General features: G+C 34.2%; 1 protein-coding gene across 30 annotated transcripts in view; it reads right to left on the minus strand.

The window, feature by feature from the left end:
• The window catches only part of DLG1 (discs large MAGUK scaffold protein 1), a 291,753-nt gene that overhangs the window by 23,272 nt on the left and 250,303 nt on the right, over positions 1 to 18,178 (minus strand). For 15 of the 30 annotated variants that reach the window (XM_032298165.1, XM_032298168.1, XM_032298162.1 and 12 more), the window contains 3 exons: positions 16,477 to 16,653; positions 12,247 to 12,313; positions 7,072 to 7,171 (listed from right to left, as the gene is read on the minus strand). In XM_032298165.1, the coding sequence (XP_032154056.1) occupies positions 7,072 to 7,171; positions 12,247 to 12,313; positions 16,477 to 16,653 (344 nt within the window). Of the gene's footprint in view, positions 1 to 6,317; positions 6,352 to 7,071; positions 7,172 to 12,246; positions 12,314 to 16,476; positions 16,654 to 18,178 lie in introns of all 30 variants that reach the window. The other 15 variants (XM_032298173.1, XM_032298172.1, XM_032298179.1 and 12 more) reach the window with 2 other exon arrangements.

An 18,178-nucleotide genomic window follows, 5' to 3' on the forward strand; every position in this document is an offset into this window, starting at 1 on the left:
AGGTATGTGCTACCAGGCCCTGCTAAAATTTTTTTTTTTTTTTTTTTAAAGATAGGTCTCACTATGTTTCCCAGCGTGGTCTCAAACTCCTGGCCTCAAACAATACTCCCATCTCAGCCTCCCAAAGTACTGGGATTACAGGTATGAGCCACCACACCCAGCTGGAATTTTTTTTTTTGAGACAGTCTCCCTCTGTTGCCCAGGCTGGAGTGCAGTCACACGATCTCAGCTCACTGCAACCTCCACCTCCTAGGTTTAAGTGATTCAATTCTTGTGTCTCAGCCACCTGAGTAGCTGGGACTACAGGTACCCACCACCACGCCTGGCTAATTTTTCCTTTTTTCTTTTTAAGACGGAGTTTAGCTCCTGTTGCCCAGGCTGCAGTGCAATGGCGCGATCTTGGCTCACTGCAACCTCTGCCTACCAGGTTCAAGCGATTTTCCTGTCTCAGTCTCCCAAGTAGCTGGGATTACAGGCATGTACCATTATGCCCGGCTAATTTTTTTTGTATTTTTAGTAGAGACAGGGGTTTCTCCACGTTGGTCAGGCTGGTCTCGAACTCCTGACTTCAGGTAATCTGCCTGTCTTGGCCTCCCAAAGTGCTGAGATTACAGTTGTGAGCCATTGCGCCTGGTCTAATTTTTCTGTTTTTAGTGGAGACTCGTTTCACCATGTTGGCCGTGCTGGTATTGAACTCCTGAGCTCATATGATCCACCCACCTCGGCCTCCCAAGGTGCAGAGATTACAGGCATGAGTCACTTTGCCCAGCTGGAAATACATTTTTTTAAGGTTAAAAAAAAAATGTTTGAAGCTGGGCATGGTGTCTCATGCCCATAATCTCAGCACTTTGGGAAGGTGAGGCAGAAGGATCACTTTTAGACCAGGAGTTCGAGAACAGCTTGGGCAACACGAAGAGACACTTTGTAGAAAAAAAAAAAGAAAATTAGCTGGGCCTGGTGGTGCCATGTCTGTAGTTCTAGCCATTTGGGAGATTAAGGCAGGAGGACTGCTGGAGCCCAAGGGTTCCAGGCTGCAGTGAGCTATGATCATATCACTGTACTCCAGTGTCGATGACACTGTGAGATCCTGTCTCTAAGAAACAAAGACAAAAAAGAAAATGTCTGAAGATAAATATCTGCTATACCATACCACCCAGAGAGTCTCCTAAAATCAAGTAGCACTAGTGAAATGTACAAAGAATGGCTGAACTTAAGATTTCAAATTAAAGGATTCTTAAATTGGTATTATAGTGAAAAATGAGTCTGTTATTCTAACTTTCAAAGACAAGCTATAACTTCCTTACTCTTGATTACATACGTTTTAAATAAAGCAAGGACTTTAAAAATGCAAGCAGAATTCATTAATATATGTAAGCACATGTAAAATGGTAGGTTTTAAAAAAGCTTATATTAAAATATTTCTTTCCATGTCACCACATGGGCTTTATAGCAATAATAAAAAATGGGTGTATAATATTCCATTAGATTGATAAATTATTTACCTTGCTATTTACTTTTTAGATCTTTTATTTGCTTTAAACTGTTTTTCACAAGTATCAACAACTATGGATGTCTTCATTTAACCTTTTGTCCTATTTCCTTAAATGTCATTCCCAGAAGCATGCCACATTAAAAAAAGAGTTCTGTTTATATTAGGATTGGTATTACCCTCTGCAATCTCTAGTTTGTAAACTAAAGAAAAATGAGTTAATGCAATGGGGTGAAGAGAGGGGAGTGTAAGTGGAGCACAGAAGAAACAGAATCGGTAAATTTTCAGTTGACAGTTATGAAAGCTGGATAAACAAATACTTACAGGGTTTATTTTTACCACTCTTCCACTATTGAATATATCAGACATTTATATAACAAAAACTTTAAGTTACTAAAATCTCTTCACTATCTTTTTTTTGGGATGTCTCCTACTTACCTTAAATACTCTAAGATTGCCAAAAGCTATAGAACAAATTCTGCAAGTTCTTTCAAATATCATTTTACTTTGCTCCTCTACAATAAAACTTCACTACTCAAAGTATAGTCCTTAGAATAGCATCATAGTTGTTTGTAATGTTGTTAGAAAAATAATATGTTTTTCTTTTATTAATTGAAAATGTTCCTCTTCAAAGCATTTTACCAAAGAAGATAGTCAAATAATCAATAAACATATAAAAAAGTATTAAAGTTAATTACTTGTCAGGGAAATGCAAATTAAAACCATAAGTATCTCTACCATCCACCAGAATGGCTAAAATGAAAAATCAAAACAGACACGTCAAGCATAGACAATGACATGTAGCAACGGGGGTATATATATTAGAAATGGGCAAATTGGTAAAACTACTTTGAAAAACTATTTGGCAATATCTACTAAGGCTGGACAAATGTATATCCATATAACCCAACAATTCCTTTCCTAGGTATTTCCCCAACAGAAAGGCATTATGTGCTTACCAAAACACATGTATAAGAATGTTCAAAGCAAAACTATTTAAAATAGCTCCAAACATGTTTACAAGTCTGAGGCAATACAGGTACAGTTTCCTATTTTACTTTTTTCATTGATAGTGAGCATTTCCCTATGTCATTATCTTTAAATATGATTTCAATGGTTATGTAATATTACATAATATGGATAAATCATACTTCGTTAGCCATTTCCTGTTAAGATGTTTTAAGATACTTTTAAATTTTTGCTGTTATTACTAAATAATATTATAATAAGCATTCTGATATATAAGGCTTTATTTCCATCTCTAATTACACTCAGGATAAATTCTTTGAAAAGGATTTAGCGGGTCAAAGGTGTGCTTTTTCGGAAAGGCTTGTGCCAATTTACACTCCCAATTGTAGTACAATAAAAGCAGGCATTTAGCAGAACTCTCTCCATCATGGGTTTGCCTTTTAAACAAAAGGCTGCCAAAGTGACAGGTAAAACATCATTTTGTTTATCATTACTAGGGAAATCAAGCATTTTTAAATGCTTATTTCATTTGCTTATCTTTTGAACACTCTTATCACATCTTGTCCAGTTTTCTAATGGAGAGTTAACTTGTTTCTTATCTGTTAAAAATTGATAGTGTAAGGATAATTATCCCTGTGACACACATGGTACAAATATATTCTTCAAGATTTTATTTATGACAGTTTTTTTTTTTTTTTTTTTAAAGACAGATTCTCACTCTGTCGCCTAGGCTGGAGTGCAGCTGCGTGATCTCGGCTCACTGCAACCTTCAACTCTCACGTTCAAGCCATTCTCCTGCCTCAGCCTCCCAAGTAGTTGGGATTACAGGTATGCACCACTACACCCGGTTGATTTTTGTACTTTTAGCAGAGATAGGTACTTTCACCATGTTGGCCAGGATGATCTAAAATTCCTGACCTCAGGTGATCTGCTGGCCTCAGACTCCCAAAGTACTGGGATTACAGGTGTGAGCCACTGTATCCAGCCTGTTTATGATGTTTGATTCTAAATTTCTCTAACCAAGCTTTCTCTTTGTACTCAAACATTTCTTTCTGATAGAGTAGAGTATATCATGTTTCTCTTCTGCTCTCCTCTAACACTACATCACCAATCTGAAGCAATGATACTACTCTTAAATCTTATTCGTAATGCAAATGAAAGTAAGTCTGGTTTTGGCATTTGCAAGCTCTGCACAACTATGCATAAGTTCTTAAAATGAGAAGAAAGAAGACATATGTAACAGGAAACCTATGTGCCTGAGGAAATTTTTGAGGTGTTGTACAAAATGGAAAGTTGTAAAAATGGAAAGACTACATGTAATAAGAACAAACTTTGTCTCAAACATTATGTCATCATTTCACTTCTGAGTACCTCATGTATCTTTTATTCAGTTATGTTTCCTTTTAGTCTCTGTTAAAGGAATCTTACCTAGTTTTAGTCCTTTGAGCTTCTTCAAAATTACCTCCTTAAAACCATAAAAGCTACACAGGTTTTTATTTCTAGCTTTTCACAAATGACGACTTAGTTGCATTCTTCCAAACTTTTGTTGTACTCTCAATTAGTTCTGTTTAGCAAAATTAGGTTCTATAAAACAATTTCTCTGTTTTCTCTACTCCCCCAGTCAACAGGGCAAATCAATCATTTACTTGACTCTCTTCTTTTTAGAATAAAGAACACATGAATTCATGTCTATACAAAGTATTCTATGGTATCACTTGTTTCTCCGTCCGCTCTTCAATTAAATACTCCATTTTTGTAATAGGTTGTGTGAATTTACAGCAGATAGGCATTTTTTTCTTGATATTCAGTGTCATTCTATGTCTCTTCAATTGGTTTGCTTCTCTAGAATAACTTAATCTTCTGTTTGGGGTTCTTTTATGAGTTTTGTTCCAATAAGGCCAGATGACTACCTGTATTAAGTTGCACTTATTTTCTTATATTAAAGTCTCTCAAAATTTTGCTTAGTTTATTCCCTATATTCTTAACTTTAGAATATAAATAACTGAGGTCACAAGTAATGTCCTTGAACACATTATTCTTCCCAGTATTTACTACTACATAATCATGGGCACCTTGTCAACTGCCTTATATCATCTATTTTATGTGATAACCTCCATCATATCCAGTTTTAGAATTTCACTAATATTTTTCTGTCTTCTCCAACATTTTCTGAATAAAATCTTGATCTGATCAAGTTACCAGGTGAATAAATTCTTTTAATTCCTGTGAGATGAAGCACAGAAATCTATTATTCAAGGAATCTGGGGTCACTCTCCAGAAAATAAAATCCTGAATAATGTTGTCTGATAATCAGTTACCATTTTTCATATTATTTCTCTTCTAAGGTCCCAATCTTCAACTAGAACCAGGGATATAGGATTAAGGTATAATTATCATCTATTATAACATCAATATGGGAGCCAAATTCTATCTTTCGTTTTTCTATGAGTTTCCTATGTCTTTGTTCACTTAACAGATAAGAAAAATCTGTGGGTCCATTTGTTGATCCATACCACCTATAAAGTATGCTATCGATCTCAAAATAAATTCTATAGCATACATAACTTGTGGTAGTATTTTCCAGTTTTAGAGGTTTTCATTGATAATTTTCCCCAAACGTAAGAGATGTACAAAAGGGTGCCACTAGTGATAGGAAGTCTGTGGTCCTTACTAAATCCTATAAAGGTACATGCAAAGATAACAAGTTGTGTCTAACAGAAAGAGCCGTACATAAACATACTGTCTTCAATCTAATACAAACTTAAATAATTATGGTTGAAATAAAAGTACCTACAGTTTAGATTAAAATTCCAGTATAAACTTAGAATAAATCAGAAAAATGTCTTTTGTAAAATTTAATGTTTATTAATGTAGGTCTTAGAAAGTTAAAAGATATTGGCTATATGCTTAATGATCACTGAATTACAAAGAAGTTTTCAAAATGTTTAATAATCTAAATAGAAAGAATCATTTAGAAAACATTAGATTAAAAGATTACTTCTATGAGCACTATAACCTAAAGTTACTCAGTAATGTTTGGTAAATTTTCATAGTTAAGCAATTTGAAAACACACAAATTAAAAATTTTGTTTGCTAAAATGGCTTCTTGCTTCATTCATTCATTCCAATGTTTATTGAATGTCTTCTACATACTAGGCCCTGTGTGAAGCTTTATATGAAGATTAAGTAACTAGCTAGAAAATTAAACAATAGCAGCAACAAAAACCAAAAACAAAGGCAACATCTTAGCTAAAGGAAAAACAAAATAGTTCTTATACTCTTGTGGTAACTTACAACTTTCTCAAAAAAAGAGATATACAATTTATCCCCTCAATAAACTGCTACTTGACTAGTATTCTAAATACTACTTGAGTAGTATTCTATCCTGTTTTATACTTTTATATTACAGTAATGCTTTTCTAACACATAATCAAAATTATTTTAAATTATTTTAACAAAAAAATAAAAAAGAGGGAACATAAAACTCCAAGCAAGCATATTTCTATATTCTAATAATGAGGGCAGATAGTACTATTTAAAAAAATACCCTAAAATTCTTTATATTTTAAAAGTTTCTAGCAAAAGTACCTGTCATAAAAATTGCAAAAAGGAAAATAAAGTTATGAGCAGAGAATTCTTCAAATGACATGTGAAAAATAAAAACAAAAAGTTATGTATTAGAGAAATAAAAGTCCCAAGCATGTGACAAACGTGATAAACATAAAAATTCTAAAAGCAATCTAAATCATACACCTCCTCAGGCCAGAAAGGCACTACCATGAATCTCAAAATGTATCTGAATAAGGTAGGTCTGTAGATGGAGGTTAAAAAATAACTTGGGAGTATTTTGATCACTTACTCAGGCCTTTTGATCCCATGTCGTCAGGGATCTCCTGTAGAGAGTAGTCCCCAGAGAGCAAGCAATAAAAAGATAATCAAAGAAAATAGTTGTCAGTAATGCACAAAATTGGTGCTACAGTAAGAGACAGTTCCAAGACCATTACAGGTACATGTATCTTACAGAGCATTTTTACAGATTTCTAGAACTTTGAAATGAGCTAGCTACTAACTATAATCTACCAAAAGAATATAAGTTCTAGCATGAAGGCTGATTCAGGTAGAGAAGCAAAATTTTAGAACATTTCTTGCTATTTTAAAAGTAAAATCCAGATTGTCTACATATAATGAAGAAAGAGGATAAAATGGAATGACTCTAGATAATCCAGTATTGAAGACTAGCAATGTTATACTTAGAAATCAATAGGTAGCTTCTCAGTTATTTATGTTCTCCCTCTAAAATATTCTTTGAATGTATGAATGTTAAGTGTTTTTCATAAAAATCTTTCCTTCAAATAACTGCACTTATTTATACATACTTATATGTTCAAGTTATAAACATATAACTTAAAAATGCTGTTTGCTTTAAATTAAGAATTCCTAAGGTGCCAGAAAAAGACTGGCATATAAATTAATTTATATCTGTTAAGTTGCCCTTGAAGACGATTAACAACCTGTTGCAGCTCTTGAAACTGTCTCCATGGTAACAACCAACTGCAGGGCAGTAGGTCCCTCTACATTTTATTTTCAGTTGACCACTGGATCCACATACTTACGGTCAGCATCACTTGTTTCCTGCTCACTCTGGTCCTTGTTCTTGTAGAAGGGGAATTTTCGGGAAAAGAGGTTCTTTTTACGCTTGTCATTGAATGACTGCTGAAGAAGAGAAGGAGGGGCAAAACAAAGGGATGTCTACTGTCTGTGTGTACAAAGGCCCAGCCTAGCAGCTCTGTGGAAGCTGACTCCTATGACCACAGTGTGCAGTTTGTACATGAATTTTACTTTAATCTTATATAAAGTGAATTTCTACTTTTGTATAAATTCTAAGATTTTGCAACTGAAAATACTTAAGAATTTCAAAGAGCATAGCTCATTTATACCTAAAAATAAAAATGCTACTTGACAAAGGCAAATTGGATTAATTACTACTACAGTACAAACCAGCTAACATTTGTTTGTATTAATCTCTATGTTTCCAGAAAAATTTCCAAGAACTAAGTGCTCTACAGCAAAAGTTATTTAATGTTACTTTACTGCTCAACTACATTTTATTTATTAGGAAGTAATTTTCATTTTATTTTGGCCTGACCACAGTTATTTCTTTATCTCTTTTGTGGCTATGATGAACTAACAGAAAAGACATTATTTAAAAAGTAAACCAAAATGATTATGAGAAAGTTGTTAATGCTGAATATTTAAAAACAAATCTTTTTTTTTTTTCTTCCTGGAAGAGGATAAAAGGTAACTAAATGCTTATAAGCCAGAAAATGGGAAGAAAACTAAATCAATGCTATCTCTTAGCCAAGCAAGAAGTCAGAAGTCTGATCAGCGTCAATGCTATCAGTACTGACTTATTTATTCTTAAGTTCTACTATACTTATCTATTTTTAAAAGTATATATAAATAAAATAGAACCACATCTAATCCACTGGCACCATGTCCTTCAACGGGAATAAAAAGTTTGGTGTCCACCAAAGCCACAAAGGCAGTTAAGATTCTAACAGTTTATACATAGTTGTAACATAGGAGTTGAGTAGCTGATCTGATGTCCCATATTGCACAGATGTTGGAAAAAAGTTATTTTTCCTTGAATGTCCCATTTGTGCATTCATTGATTTATGATTATGTAGCACAAGAGTGATAAGGCTATTAAAGAGAAATAGCTTCTTTTGTCATTTATCTGTCATAGGCATTTATGTTTTGAAGAAAACAGGCTTACCTACCAGGGACAATAAGAATTACTATTTGTTGGAGGGGGAAGGGAAGAATAGAAAGAATAGAATTTTTTTGTGTTGTGATTTTCTGCATTTATACATATCTTAAGATGCTATATTATTTATTATTTTGAAGTACATTGACAAGACCAGTGTGTTTTTGGCATCCCCTTATTTTAAGCATGTGATGCCAGGTGATTAAGGTGAAGTAGCCAGGTGTAGTATCTCATATCTGTAATTCCAGTACTTTGGTAGGCTGAGGCAGGAGGATCGCTTGAGGCCAGGAGTTCAAAACCAGCCTAGGCAACATGGCAAAACCCCATCTCAACAAAACAAAACAAACAAACAAAAAATTAGCTGGGAGTGGTGGTATGTGCCTGTAGTCCCAGCTATTTGGAAGGCTGAGGCAGGAGGATCACTTGAACCCAGGAGTCTGAGGCTGCACTGAGCTATGATCATACCATTGCACTCCAACCAGGGTGACAGAGTGAGGCCTCATCTTTAAGAAAAAAAAAAAAAAAAAGTAAAGTAGATTAAAGTGACTTTTAGCTCAAATTCTATGACTTGAGAAGACTTATTTTGATAAAGATCTTTATAAAAACAAGGTTAAACTTTCATTTTTACCTTTTCATATAATTAATTCAGGATTAATAAGTTCACAGTTCATTAGCCAAGCAGACTGTCTTGATTTCAATCTTAAAGTTTGAAGGCTCTGAGGAACTAGATAAAAGAGAACTCTAAGTAGAAGTTAAAAATTCAATTGAGAGAAAAAGTATTATGGAGAAGTCTGGGCTTATAACTATTTTATAAACTGTCAAGTAGCATTATTTAAATAAAAATCTTTGCTTGAATTCAAATTTTAGAAAAGAGAAAGTGTCTTAGTAGAAAAAAATTATGGCAATCTAATTTAGGGAAAATCTAAATCTTTTCACTCGTAAGAATCAATGGTTTTGAATTTAGCAGTAATTTTTATAATATCTGATACAACTGATGTGTTTTTTATAAAAGTTTATTCATCCCTCTTACTGCATCTATAGTGGTCAGAGTCAGTTTCACAGCAAACAACCAAAAGAAACATGAAGTTTAAAATGTTTGATTCTTATTATCTTTGCAGTTAGCCAAAATGAGATATCATAAAGATATCATAATACAGGACAGAAAGAAATGCTTGTTAGTTAAGAAATGTATTAATTGTATCACATTTAATATTCTCCAGGTGAAGAACTTATTTAAAGTGAAAAAAATGCACAAGCAAATAAGACAAAAATGTGTAGGGTAAACACAAAACTGAAGCTTGCTACCTCCAGTTTCTCTGTATTTTTAATCGAAAGCACTACATTTAATACTTACTGTCATTAATGCAATATTGCAAGAGAGACAGTGTAATATAAGAATTGATAAAATATCACAAATTCATGATACATATACGATCTAAATATATAATTTCCACATGTAGTATTTCAAAACAGCCAAATGAATGTTAGACATGTTAATGAGAAACTAAAATGTTATAAATCTGTAGTAAAAATAAAGTCCACAAATCACTATGTAAGGAAAGGAGAAGGAGGAGTAGGAAATGGTATTATAGAAAGAAATGCAGTTCTGATCAATGGCAAGCGTATTTTTACCCCACTCAGTATCATGCATAGTTTTGGTGCTGTGTTAGAACACAGTGACTCTGAATAAAGTTGGTTACAGTCAACAAAAAGACTAAGATTTAAATACGTCGTTAATCCAGTTAACTTCTTACAGTATGAAAGAAAAGTTACAACATGCAACCTCTTTTTCAATTTACTGATGGTATATTGTACTAAATCATTTTTAAAGATATACATAAAACAAGCATAAAAAATTCACATTTTTCAAATCCTGAGCATTTACCTGGGATTTTTCCTCTAATACAAATTTCTATATTAATATTGCTTCAGATCACACTATATAATTTGGTATTTTTCTGAAAGCTACAAGTAAATTTTAAAGGAATTCAACTTTTGTGTGTGTGTGGTTTTCCCCAGGATTTTTTATTATTTGTATGCGGGCTCTGGGGTACATGTGCACATCCTGCAGGATTGTTGCATAGGTACATACATGCCATGGTGGTTTGCTGTCTCCATCCCCCCGCCCGTCGCCTACATCAGGCATTTCTCTGGGTGTTATCCCTTCCCAGGAATTTATCATTTCTAAAAAATTGAATGTAACATACAATTTACTCAGATTTAATTTCTTGGACCAAAGATACTTCTCATTTTTAAAATTTTAAACCTTTAAGTTTGAGTGCTTAGTGATACCAGAGATGTACAGAGAGCAAATTTATTTGCTGAGTTAACATTCCACATTCATTTCAAATATGATCAAAAGACTTATAAAAATTTTGTTTTATGTTTAAAAAAAAACATAAAACAATGCTATAAATGGTATTTAACATAACATGTATTCAGTTTGTTCTCTGGGCTTACTGCTAGAATATTCCATTGCAGAGAGTTCAGGATTATTAAGAATTACATTCATGATATAGGATGAAGCCTGTACCATCTTTCTCATCTACTGACAGCCCAAATATTTAGATGCAAGCAGAAGGATTTAAAGTGAAGGAAAAATAAATACGCTTCTAAAATACATATGAAAGATTTGATATATTTCTTTCCTTTTTTTTCCCCCCCTCCCAGACAGGGTCTCACTCTATTACCCAGGCTGGAGAGCAGTGGCATGATCATGGCTCACTATAGCCTGGACCTCCTGGGCTGAGGCAATCCTTCCACCTTAGCCACCTGAGTAGCTGGGACGACAGATGCAAGCCATCATGCCTGGCTAATGTTTTATATATTTTTTTTAGAGATTGCGTCTTGCTATGCTGCCCAAGCTGGTATTGAACTCCTGGGCTCCAGTGATCCTCCTGCCTTGACCTCCCAAAGTGCTGGGATTACAGGAGTAAGCCATCTTGCCTAGCCTCGATATATATTTTTCTTTCTTTTTTTTTTTGAGACAGGATCTCCCTCTGTCACCCAGGTTGAAGTACAGAGGTGCAATCATGGTTCGCTGCAGCTCTGACCTCCAGGGCTCAAGCAATTCTCTTGTCTCAGCCTCCCAAGTAGCTGAGACTACAGGCATGTGCCATCAAGCCTGGCTAATGGACATATTTCTTGATTATCTACAAACTTCTTCTCATGCATTTTACTGGCATTTTATTCCTGCCAAATAAAATTTCACATTGATTCCAGCATTTAAAACATGGGTTCTCTTAAGAAATAATAGCAGGAATAATGTGGGGAAAGAACAAAAAAAATTTCCCAAAATCCATTTGTAATAACTTGTAAACTTAGATTATAGCTTAGTTAGCATTTCTGAGATGCCTATTTTCTTAGAAGAGTCATTATCAAATTATCTGCTATGATTAACACTAGTAACACAAATTTCTTTTTCTTTTTTGAGATGGAGTCTCACTCTGTCACCCAGGCTGGAGTGTAGTGGTATGATCTGGGCTCAATGCAATCTCCCGCTCCTGGGTTCAAGCAATTCTCCAGCCTCAGCCTCCTGAGTAGCTGGGATTACAGGCACCTGCCACCATGGCTGGCTAATTTTTGTATTTTTGGTAGAGATGGGGTTTCGCCATGTTGGCCAGGCTGGTCTCAAACTCCTGACCTCAGCTGATCTGCCTGCCTTGGCTTCCCAAAGTGTTGGGATTACAGGAGTGAGCCACCATGTCTGGCCTAGTAACATGAATTTTCTAATTGGAAATTGAATGAAGGTCAAATATATTTCATTTATAAAAATAAGCTTGGCCAAAAGTATATTGCTAGTAATATATCAAATGACAGTTTTGATAATTTGGAAGGGTCTGTGAAATGGGTACTTTAATTTAACAAATGCTTACTTAAGCATCTACCATTGTAAAGCACCACGGCAAGAGCTGATCATGATTAATGCTTACAGCAAAATCCTTTTCATTTTAACAGTGTAGCTCAAACAGGAATTATGCAAATTATGCATTTACAGAAATAAGAGATGTCAAATACTCACCCCTTTATCTCTCGTTTTAGAATTGAATTTCACTGTTTTTAATCGGGCTCGTTCTTTCTTCTCAACTCTGTCAAAGGAAAGAATGCTATTTTTTAAACCAAACATATCTAGGAGTCTTACTAGAAATAACCAGAATTGATATCTTTATAACGGGCATTTTTATACTCTAAAACCTTTAGGAGCCATCTAGATTTGCATCCCCAAATTAGAATTGCTAAAAAATGAAATGAAGGGCTCAATTTATTATGAAACAAAGCCTGATGCTATAAAGTATCAATACATAGTACGTGTGTGTGTGTGTGTGTGTGTGTGTGTCTATATTCAGTTACAAAATTATATGAAAGTATGAGGCACCATTTCTGAGTTTAACAAGTTTCCAAGTTTTGTTTTTTAAGTATTAGCTTAGCATGAAGGAAACAGGCTAAAAATTAAGCTTGAGGAAGAGAAAGCAAATGTGGCAAATTGTTAAAAATTGGTGAAAGTGGGAGAAGGATATGTGAGAAGGATATGTAGAGGTCCACTATACTACTTACTGCCTTTTTTGTACTTACTTTTCTATAGCTCTGAAATTTTTAATAATAAAAAGGTGGGAAATTAAAAACTTAAGCCAGAATTAGAATTAAATGACATTAGAATTAAATGACACGTGTGTGTGTGTGTGTGTGTGTGTGAATATATAAATAACTAGTTACAGTGTATAAGAATTTTAAAGTATTTTTGGAAGGATACATAAGAACTGTTAATCTTTACCCCTATGGAGGTGAGATGGGTGTTGTGAGAGGGAGCCTGTAAAGCTTTTACATCTTTAAAATTCTGAACTTTACCTATTCAAAATAAGCAAGCAAATAAACTACAATGAAACAAATTTTCATGTAGACTGTAACACTAATGTAAATCTTGCAAAATTTCATGTAAATTAAGCTTTCATAAATTCTTGAATTTCAACATAGCAATTACGTTAGTATATAACAGAAAAGCCTACCAAAACAAGCCTATGAATAAATGCATTTTACTTTTTCCTTATCATCTCTGTATTCAGTTTTACTATGGGTACAACAGGACCTTAGCACTCATGAATTTAAATTTTGAATCTAAGGCCAGGCGCAGTGGCTCACGCCTATAATCCCAGCATTTTGGGAGGCCGAAGTGGGGGATCACGAGGTCAGAAGTTCAAGACCAGCCTGGCCAACATGGTGAAACCCCATCTCTACTAAAAATATAAAAATTAGCTGGGCATGGTGGTGGGTGCCTGTAAACCCAGCTACTCTGGAGGCTGAGGCAGAAGAATTGCTTGAGCCCGGTAGACGGAGGTTGCAGTGAGGCGAGATCACATCACTGCACTCTAGCCTGGGTGACAGAGCAAGAATCCATTCCCCCCCGCAAAAAATAAATAAAACTCATGATTTTTACTATTTGAGAACAATTCTGAGGCTCCATGACATGACTAATTTATAACCTTGCCTAGGTACTTATCAATAGCACCACAAAACTAGTATTTGGTGAGTGAGCATTTACAACTCAACTTTGTTTTCTAGTCATTATCTTGTTTAGTGTAGCTCAGCAACTTAAATTGTCTGTATTTGTAAATATTATTCCTGAAACAAAGCCAAGAATTGTAGGAATTACAATTCCTGTTATTTTAGAAGAGGTCTAAGAAAGATAGTTCTGTTTAAGAAAATGTACATTCAAGAACTAATGGCATAATTAGTTGTGGTTTCTTATTGTATTTTATGAGAGTAAGATTATATTCTGCAATGCTACTCATGAATTTGGAAATTGGCAGAGGTCTCAAGATATCTCTCTTACATTATTTCTTGCTTTAAAACACAATCTTATAGAATTTTGTACAAAATGAAAAAAAAAAAAATCTCTCCAATGGAGCCAGCAGTGTTTATTACTGGGTGTGGGCACAAAAAGCCTTTGCAAGGTATGAGACTCTAAGTACTAAGACAATTTTGAGGAGCTCTGACCTTGATATTTAAGATATAAAGTTTCTACTGACTCAACAAGGCATAGAGGAAGCATTTCCAAATTTAAAGCAGACTATGTTCTATTTCTGGAAAAAAGTTATGCTGATTGCTGCATTGCTAAAAGAGGATTTGCCATCAACTGGAAGATCTAGCCAAATAGTTGGATCATGCTAAATATATGGATCTAAGCCCCAAAATCATAATTATAAATCTTGATTGTAATTTAATACTACTACTTTTAAACTTCTAAAAACAAGTAAATAAATATTTATAAAGGTCTAGAAATAGTTACAAAATACGTATAAATCCAACTAATTAATAAGAAAACAAGTTTATGACAGCATAATCTTGACTTAAAATGAACTAGTTGTAATAAATATTTCTTTATTATCTCATTAACTATTTTTGCTGGTTATCTTACTACTTTAGAAAGCTCTTAAAGAAGAACTTCTAGACAATGATTTGGATGAACCAGATCTCATAAATAAGCTATCTTGGGGGAATTATGAAAGGACATTTTAATACCTTTCCCACGAAAATAGAGACATTCAACAGCACTTCATAGTCCTCAGGAGGGGTTCTCTAAGCTGGGACCATCCTTTGCGAAGAGAGCCTGTACTTAACCACTTTTCCTATATGGTAAGTATGCACCAATGAATCACTAAAACAAATCATTAGGGCTGGGTGCAGTCGCTCACACCTGTAATCCCAGAGCTGGGGGAGGCTGAGGTGAGGAAATCACTTGAGGCCAGGAGTTTACGACTTGCCTGGGCAACATACCTAGAACCCATCTCTACAAAAACAAAAAACTTAGCTTGGGTGCAGTCACATGCATGCACCTGTAGTCTTAGCTACTAGGTGAGGTGGGAGGATAACTTGCACCCAGGAGTCTGAGGTTCATTGAGCTATGATCATGTCACTGCACTCCAGCCTGGGCGACAGAGCAAGATCCTGTCTCTTAAAAAAAAAAAAATCAATCAATCTACCTACCTATATATAATCATTAAAAGCAAAGAGGAAAGACTGGTGAACTGTACCAATACATGTAATTTAAGCAAGTATAAAGGGGAGTGAAGCATATTACCAGATATTTCCAAAAATTTTGGCATGAAAGAAGCAATTCACCAAAAACAAAAAATTTAGGTCCTCTTATCCAGCTACATGAACTACAGACACTTTCAGTTTTCTCTTCACTGTTATGCCTAAATGGCACGCTGACTTAATATATGCTTGTTTTCAGCAACTAGTAGCTTTAGATAAATTACTGCTTGGCGGCATCATATATATACACACATATATATGTGTTTATACGTATGGGCATATATAGACACATGTATGTATATATTTTTCATTACACAAAATTTATTATTTATTTATATATACATTATATACATTTATATATTTAGTTATACAAAAATATTATTTATTTACATATACATTTATTATTTATTTATATATACACATTATATACATATATTTTTGAGTCTGAGTCTCATTCTGTAGCCCAGGCTGGAGTGCAATGGCGTGATCTTGACTCACTGCAACTTCTGCATCCTGGTTCAAGCAATTCTCCTGCCTCAGCCTCCTGAGTAGCCGGGACTACAGGTGTGCACCTCCATGCCCAGCTAATTTTTGTATTTTTAGTAGAGACAGGATTTCACCATGTTGGCCAGTCTGGTTTGAACTCCTAACCTCAGGCGATCAACCCACCTCAGCCTCCCAAAGTGCTGGGATTATAAGCATGAGCCACCATGCTCAGCCTAATTGTATATATTTAAGTTGCACAACTTAATGATCACACACACACACACACACACACACGCGCAAGTGAAATAATCACTAGTCAACCTAATTAACATATCCATTACCTCACCTGGTTACCTTTTTTCCTGGTGGTAGGAACACTTAGGATAGACCCTCTTAGCAAATTTCAAGTATAGTACTATTACCTATAGTCGCCATGCTTATATGTAGGAGATCCAGAACTTTCTCATCTTGTATTATGAACACTTTGTATCTCTCCATTTCCCTATCCTCCTAACCTGGTAATCACCATTCTACTCTCTGTATGACTTTGACTACTTTAGATTTCACATAGAAATGTGATCATACTAATTTTTGTCCTTCTGTGTCTGGCTTTTTCAAAATTAGCATAAGGTACTCCAGGTCCATCTATGTTGCCATAAATTAAAAGAAATTTTAAAGAACATCAATTATTTATGTTGTATCACATTGAAGTGGTTAAGAAAAACAGACATACCTGCGTTTACTGGGAATCACTCCAACTTCATCACTCTCACCATCTGGTGTAACCTGCCTGGCTTGCCACCATTCATCATCAGAAGCATTAATAACATGGAGGATATCTCCAAATTTGAAGTTCAATCCCTGACTGGGAAGGCCACTGTCTTTAGTCTTGTCATAATCAAAAAGGGCTCTAGAGTCAGAAGAAAAAAGTCCTTAATTACTTGTTATAATATTAACGTATCATAGGGTCCTGAAAGTAGATAAAGTATATGTAAATAAACATACAGTTCTGAAAGTATATGTAATTTGGATAATCAAATATACCATAGTAGGCCAAATAATGCCTAGTTCAATTCTGCACTACATGCAAGATGAGACAAAAAGAAATAGCAAAATCAACTTGTGATGAAAATACTGTATTACATTATCTGTTTCTTTCAATATGACAAGAAAAATTTTAAAAATGCTCTTGGATTGTAATCTAATGGCAACCTAAACTGAATTCTAAAATGAAGACAAATCCAGAGAGTTTGAAATTAATCAACAAAAGTATTAAGACATAGTCTTCGTTTTAATTAGATACACATAGGAAAACAAATTCCCTGATAAATTTATCCCTTAGTTGTGGACTGTAAGACTAGATCAATATAGTGATTATTTTGCCAGTTAATTATTCCATTAGTTTACAATACTAGAGTTGATAGTTTCAGACTCAACAACAATGATGAAAACTAACTATAGATGACTTCATCAGATGACAAATATTTTGGTAAAAGTAATAATTTAATATGGTAATTGCAAAGTGTTAAGAATATTTTAAAGTCTGATAAAAATATTGTGTCCTACCAAGTGATTAATGTACAATATTTAGATAAATCAAATTCTTAAGTCCAAATAAGCTCTCTCAAGAGTATAAGAAAGGATCACAACAATTACATTTATAATATAATTTATTCATTCTTTCGTTCTAATTTGGCAACTGGAAATTAGGATGCAAATTATAATCTTTTTCACACTACCTAACATTTAAGAACTTATCTATTGAAGTAAAACTCAAGAGGGGTGGAATTACTTGATGGCTAAATAAATAAACTAGTAGTTAATGGTTTTTCAAATGAGTTGATTCAAGTTCTTTCAGGGGCTAAAGGTGTTAGGGAAGGAAGGGGAATCAAAAGTAGGAAGGCTCACTTAAACATACATTCAACATAGAGAAGATGAGGGTACAAATAAACATAAAATAGAAAATAAAGCACCTTTAGAGACAGTACAAATGTCAAGACATTCAGAAAAGGAGAATACTTTCTTACATCACTATAAAAATTCATCTTTTGAATCACAAAATATAACTGTATTATTGCACAACAAAGGAAAAGAAACCACCCACAATCTCTTATGTTAGCATTTTAATATTCTCTGTTAATATATTTGATTCATAAAAAAGAAACCATGGAAAAATGTGAGTTATTAATCACATGTATCATAAGAGTGCAATGCACATCTGCTAACCCACTATCATACTTAAGACTACCCACAAAACCATTATCAGTAATTCACCTTCACCTGCATATACTCCCTCTGATCCTGATTCCCTTGGATCAAGAGTTAACCACTATCAGAATGTAATCATCGTTCTTACAGTACAATGTTTGTTATTTCTTTGACTCATTCTTTTTTTAATTGGTTTGGTTTTATCATATAATATGTGAGTGACTAAA

The sequence above is a fragment of the Sapajus apella genome, unplaced genomic scaffold (genome assembly GCF_009761245.1).
Source record: "Sapajus apella isolate SASKATOON/1434 unplaced genomic scaffold, GSC_monkey_1.0 scaffold38, whole genome shotgun sequence".
NCBI lineage: Eukaryota > Metazoa > Chordata > Mammalia > Primates > Cebidae > Sapajus > Sapajus apella.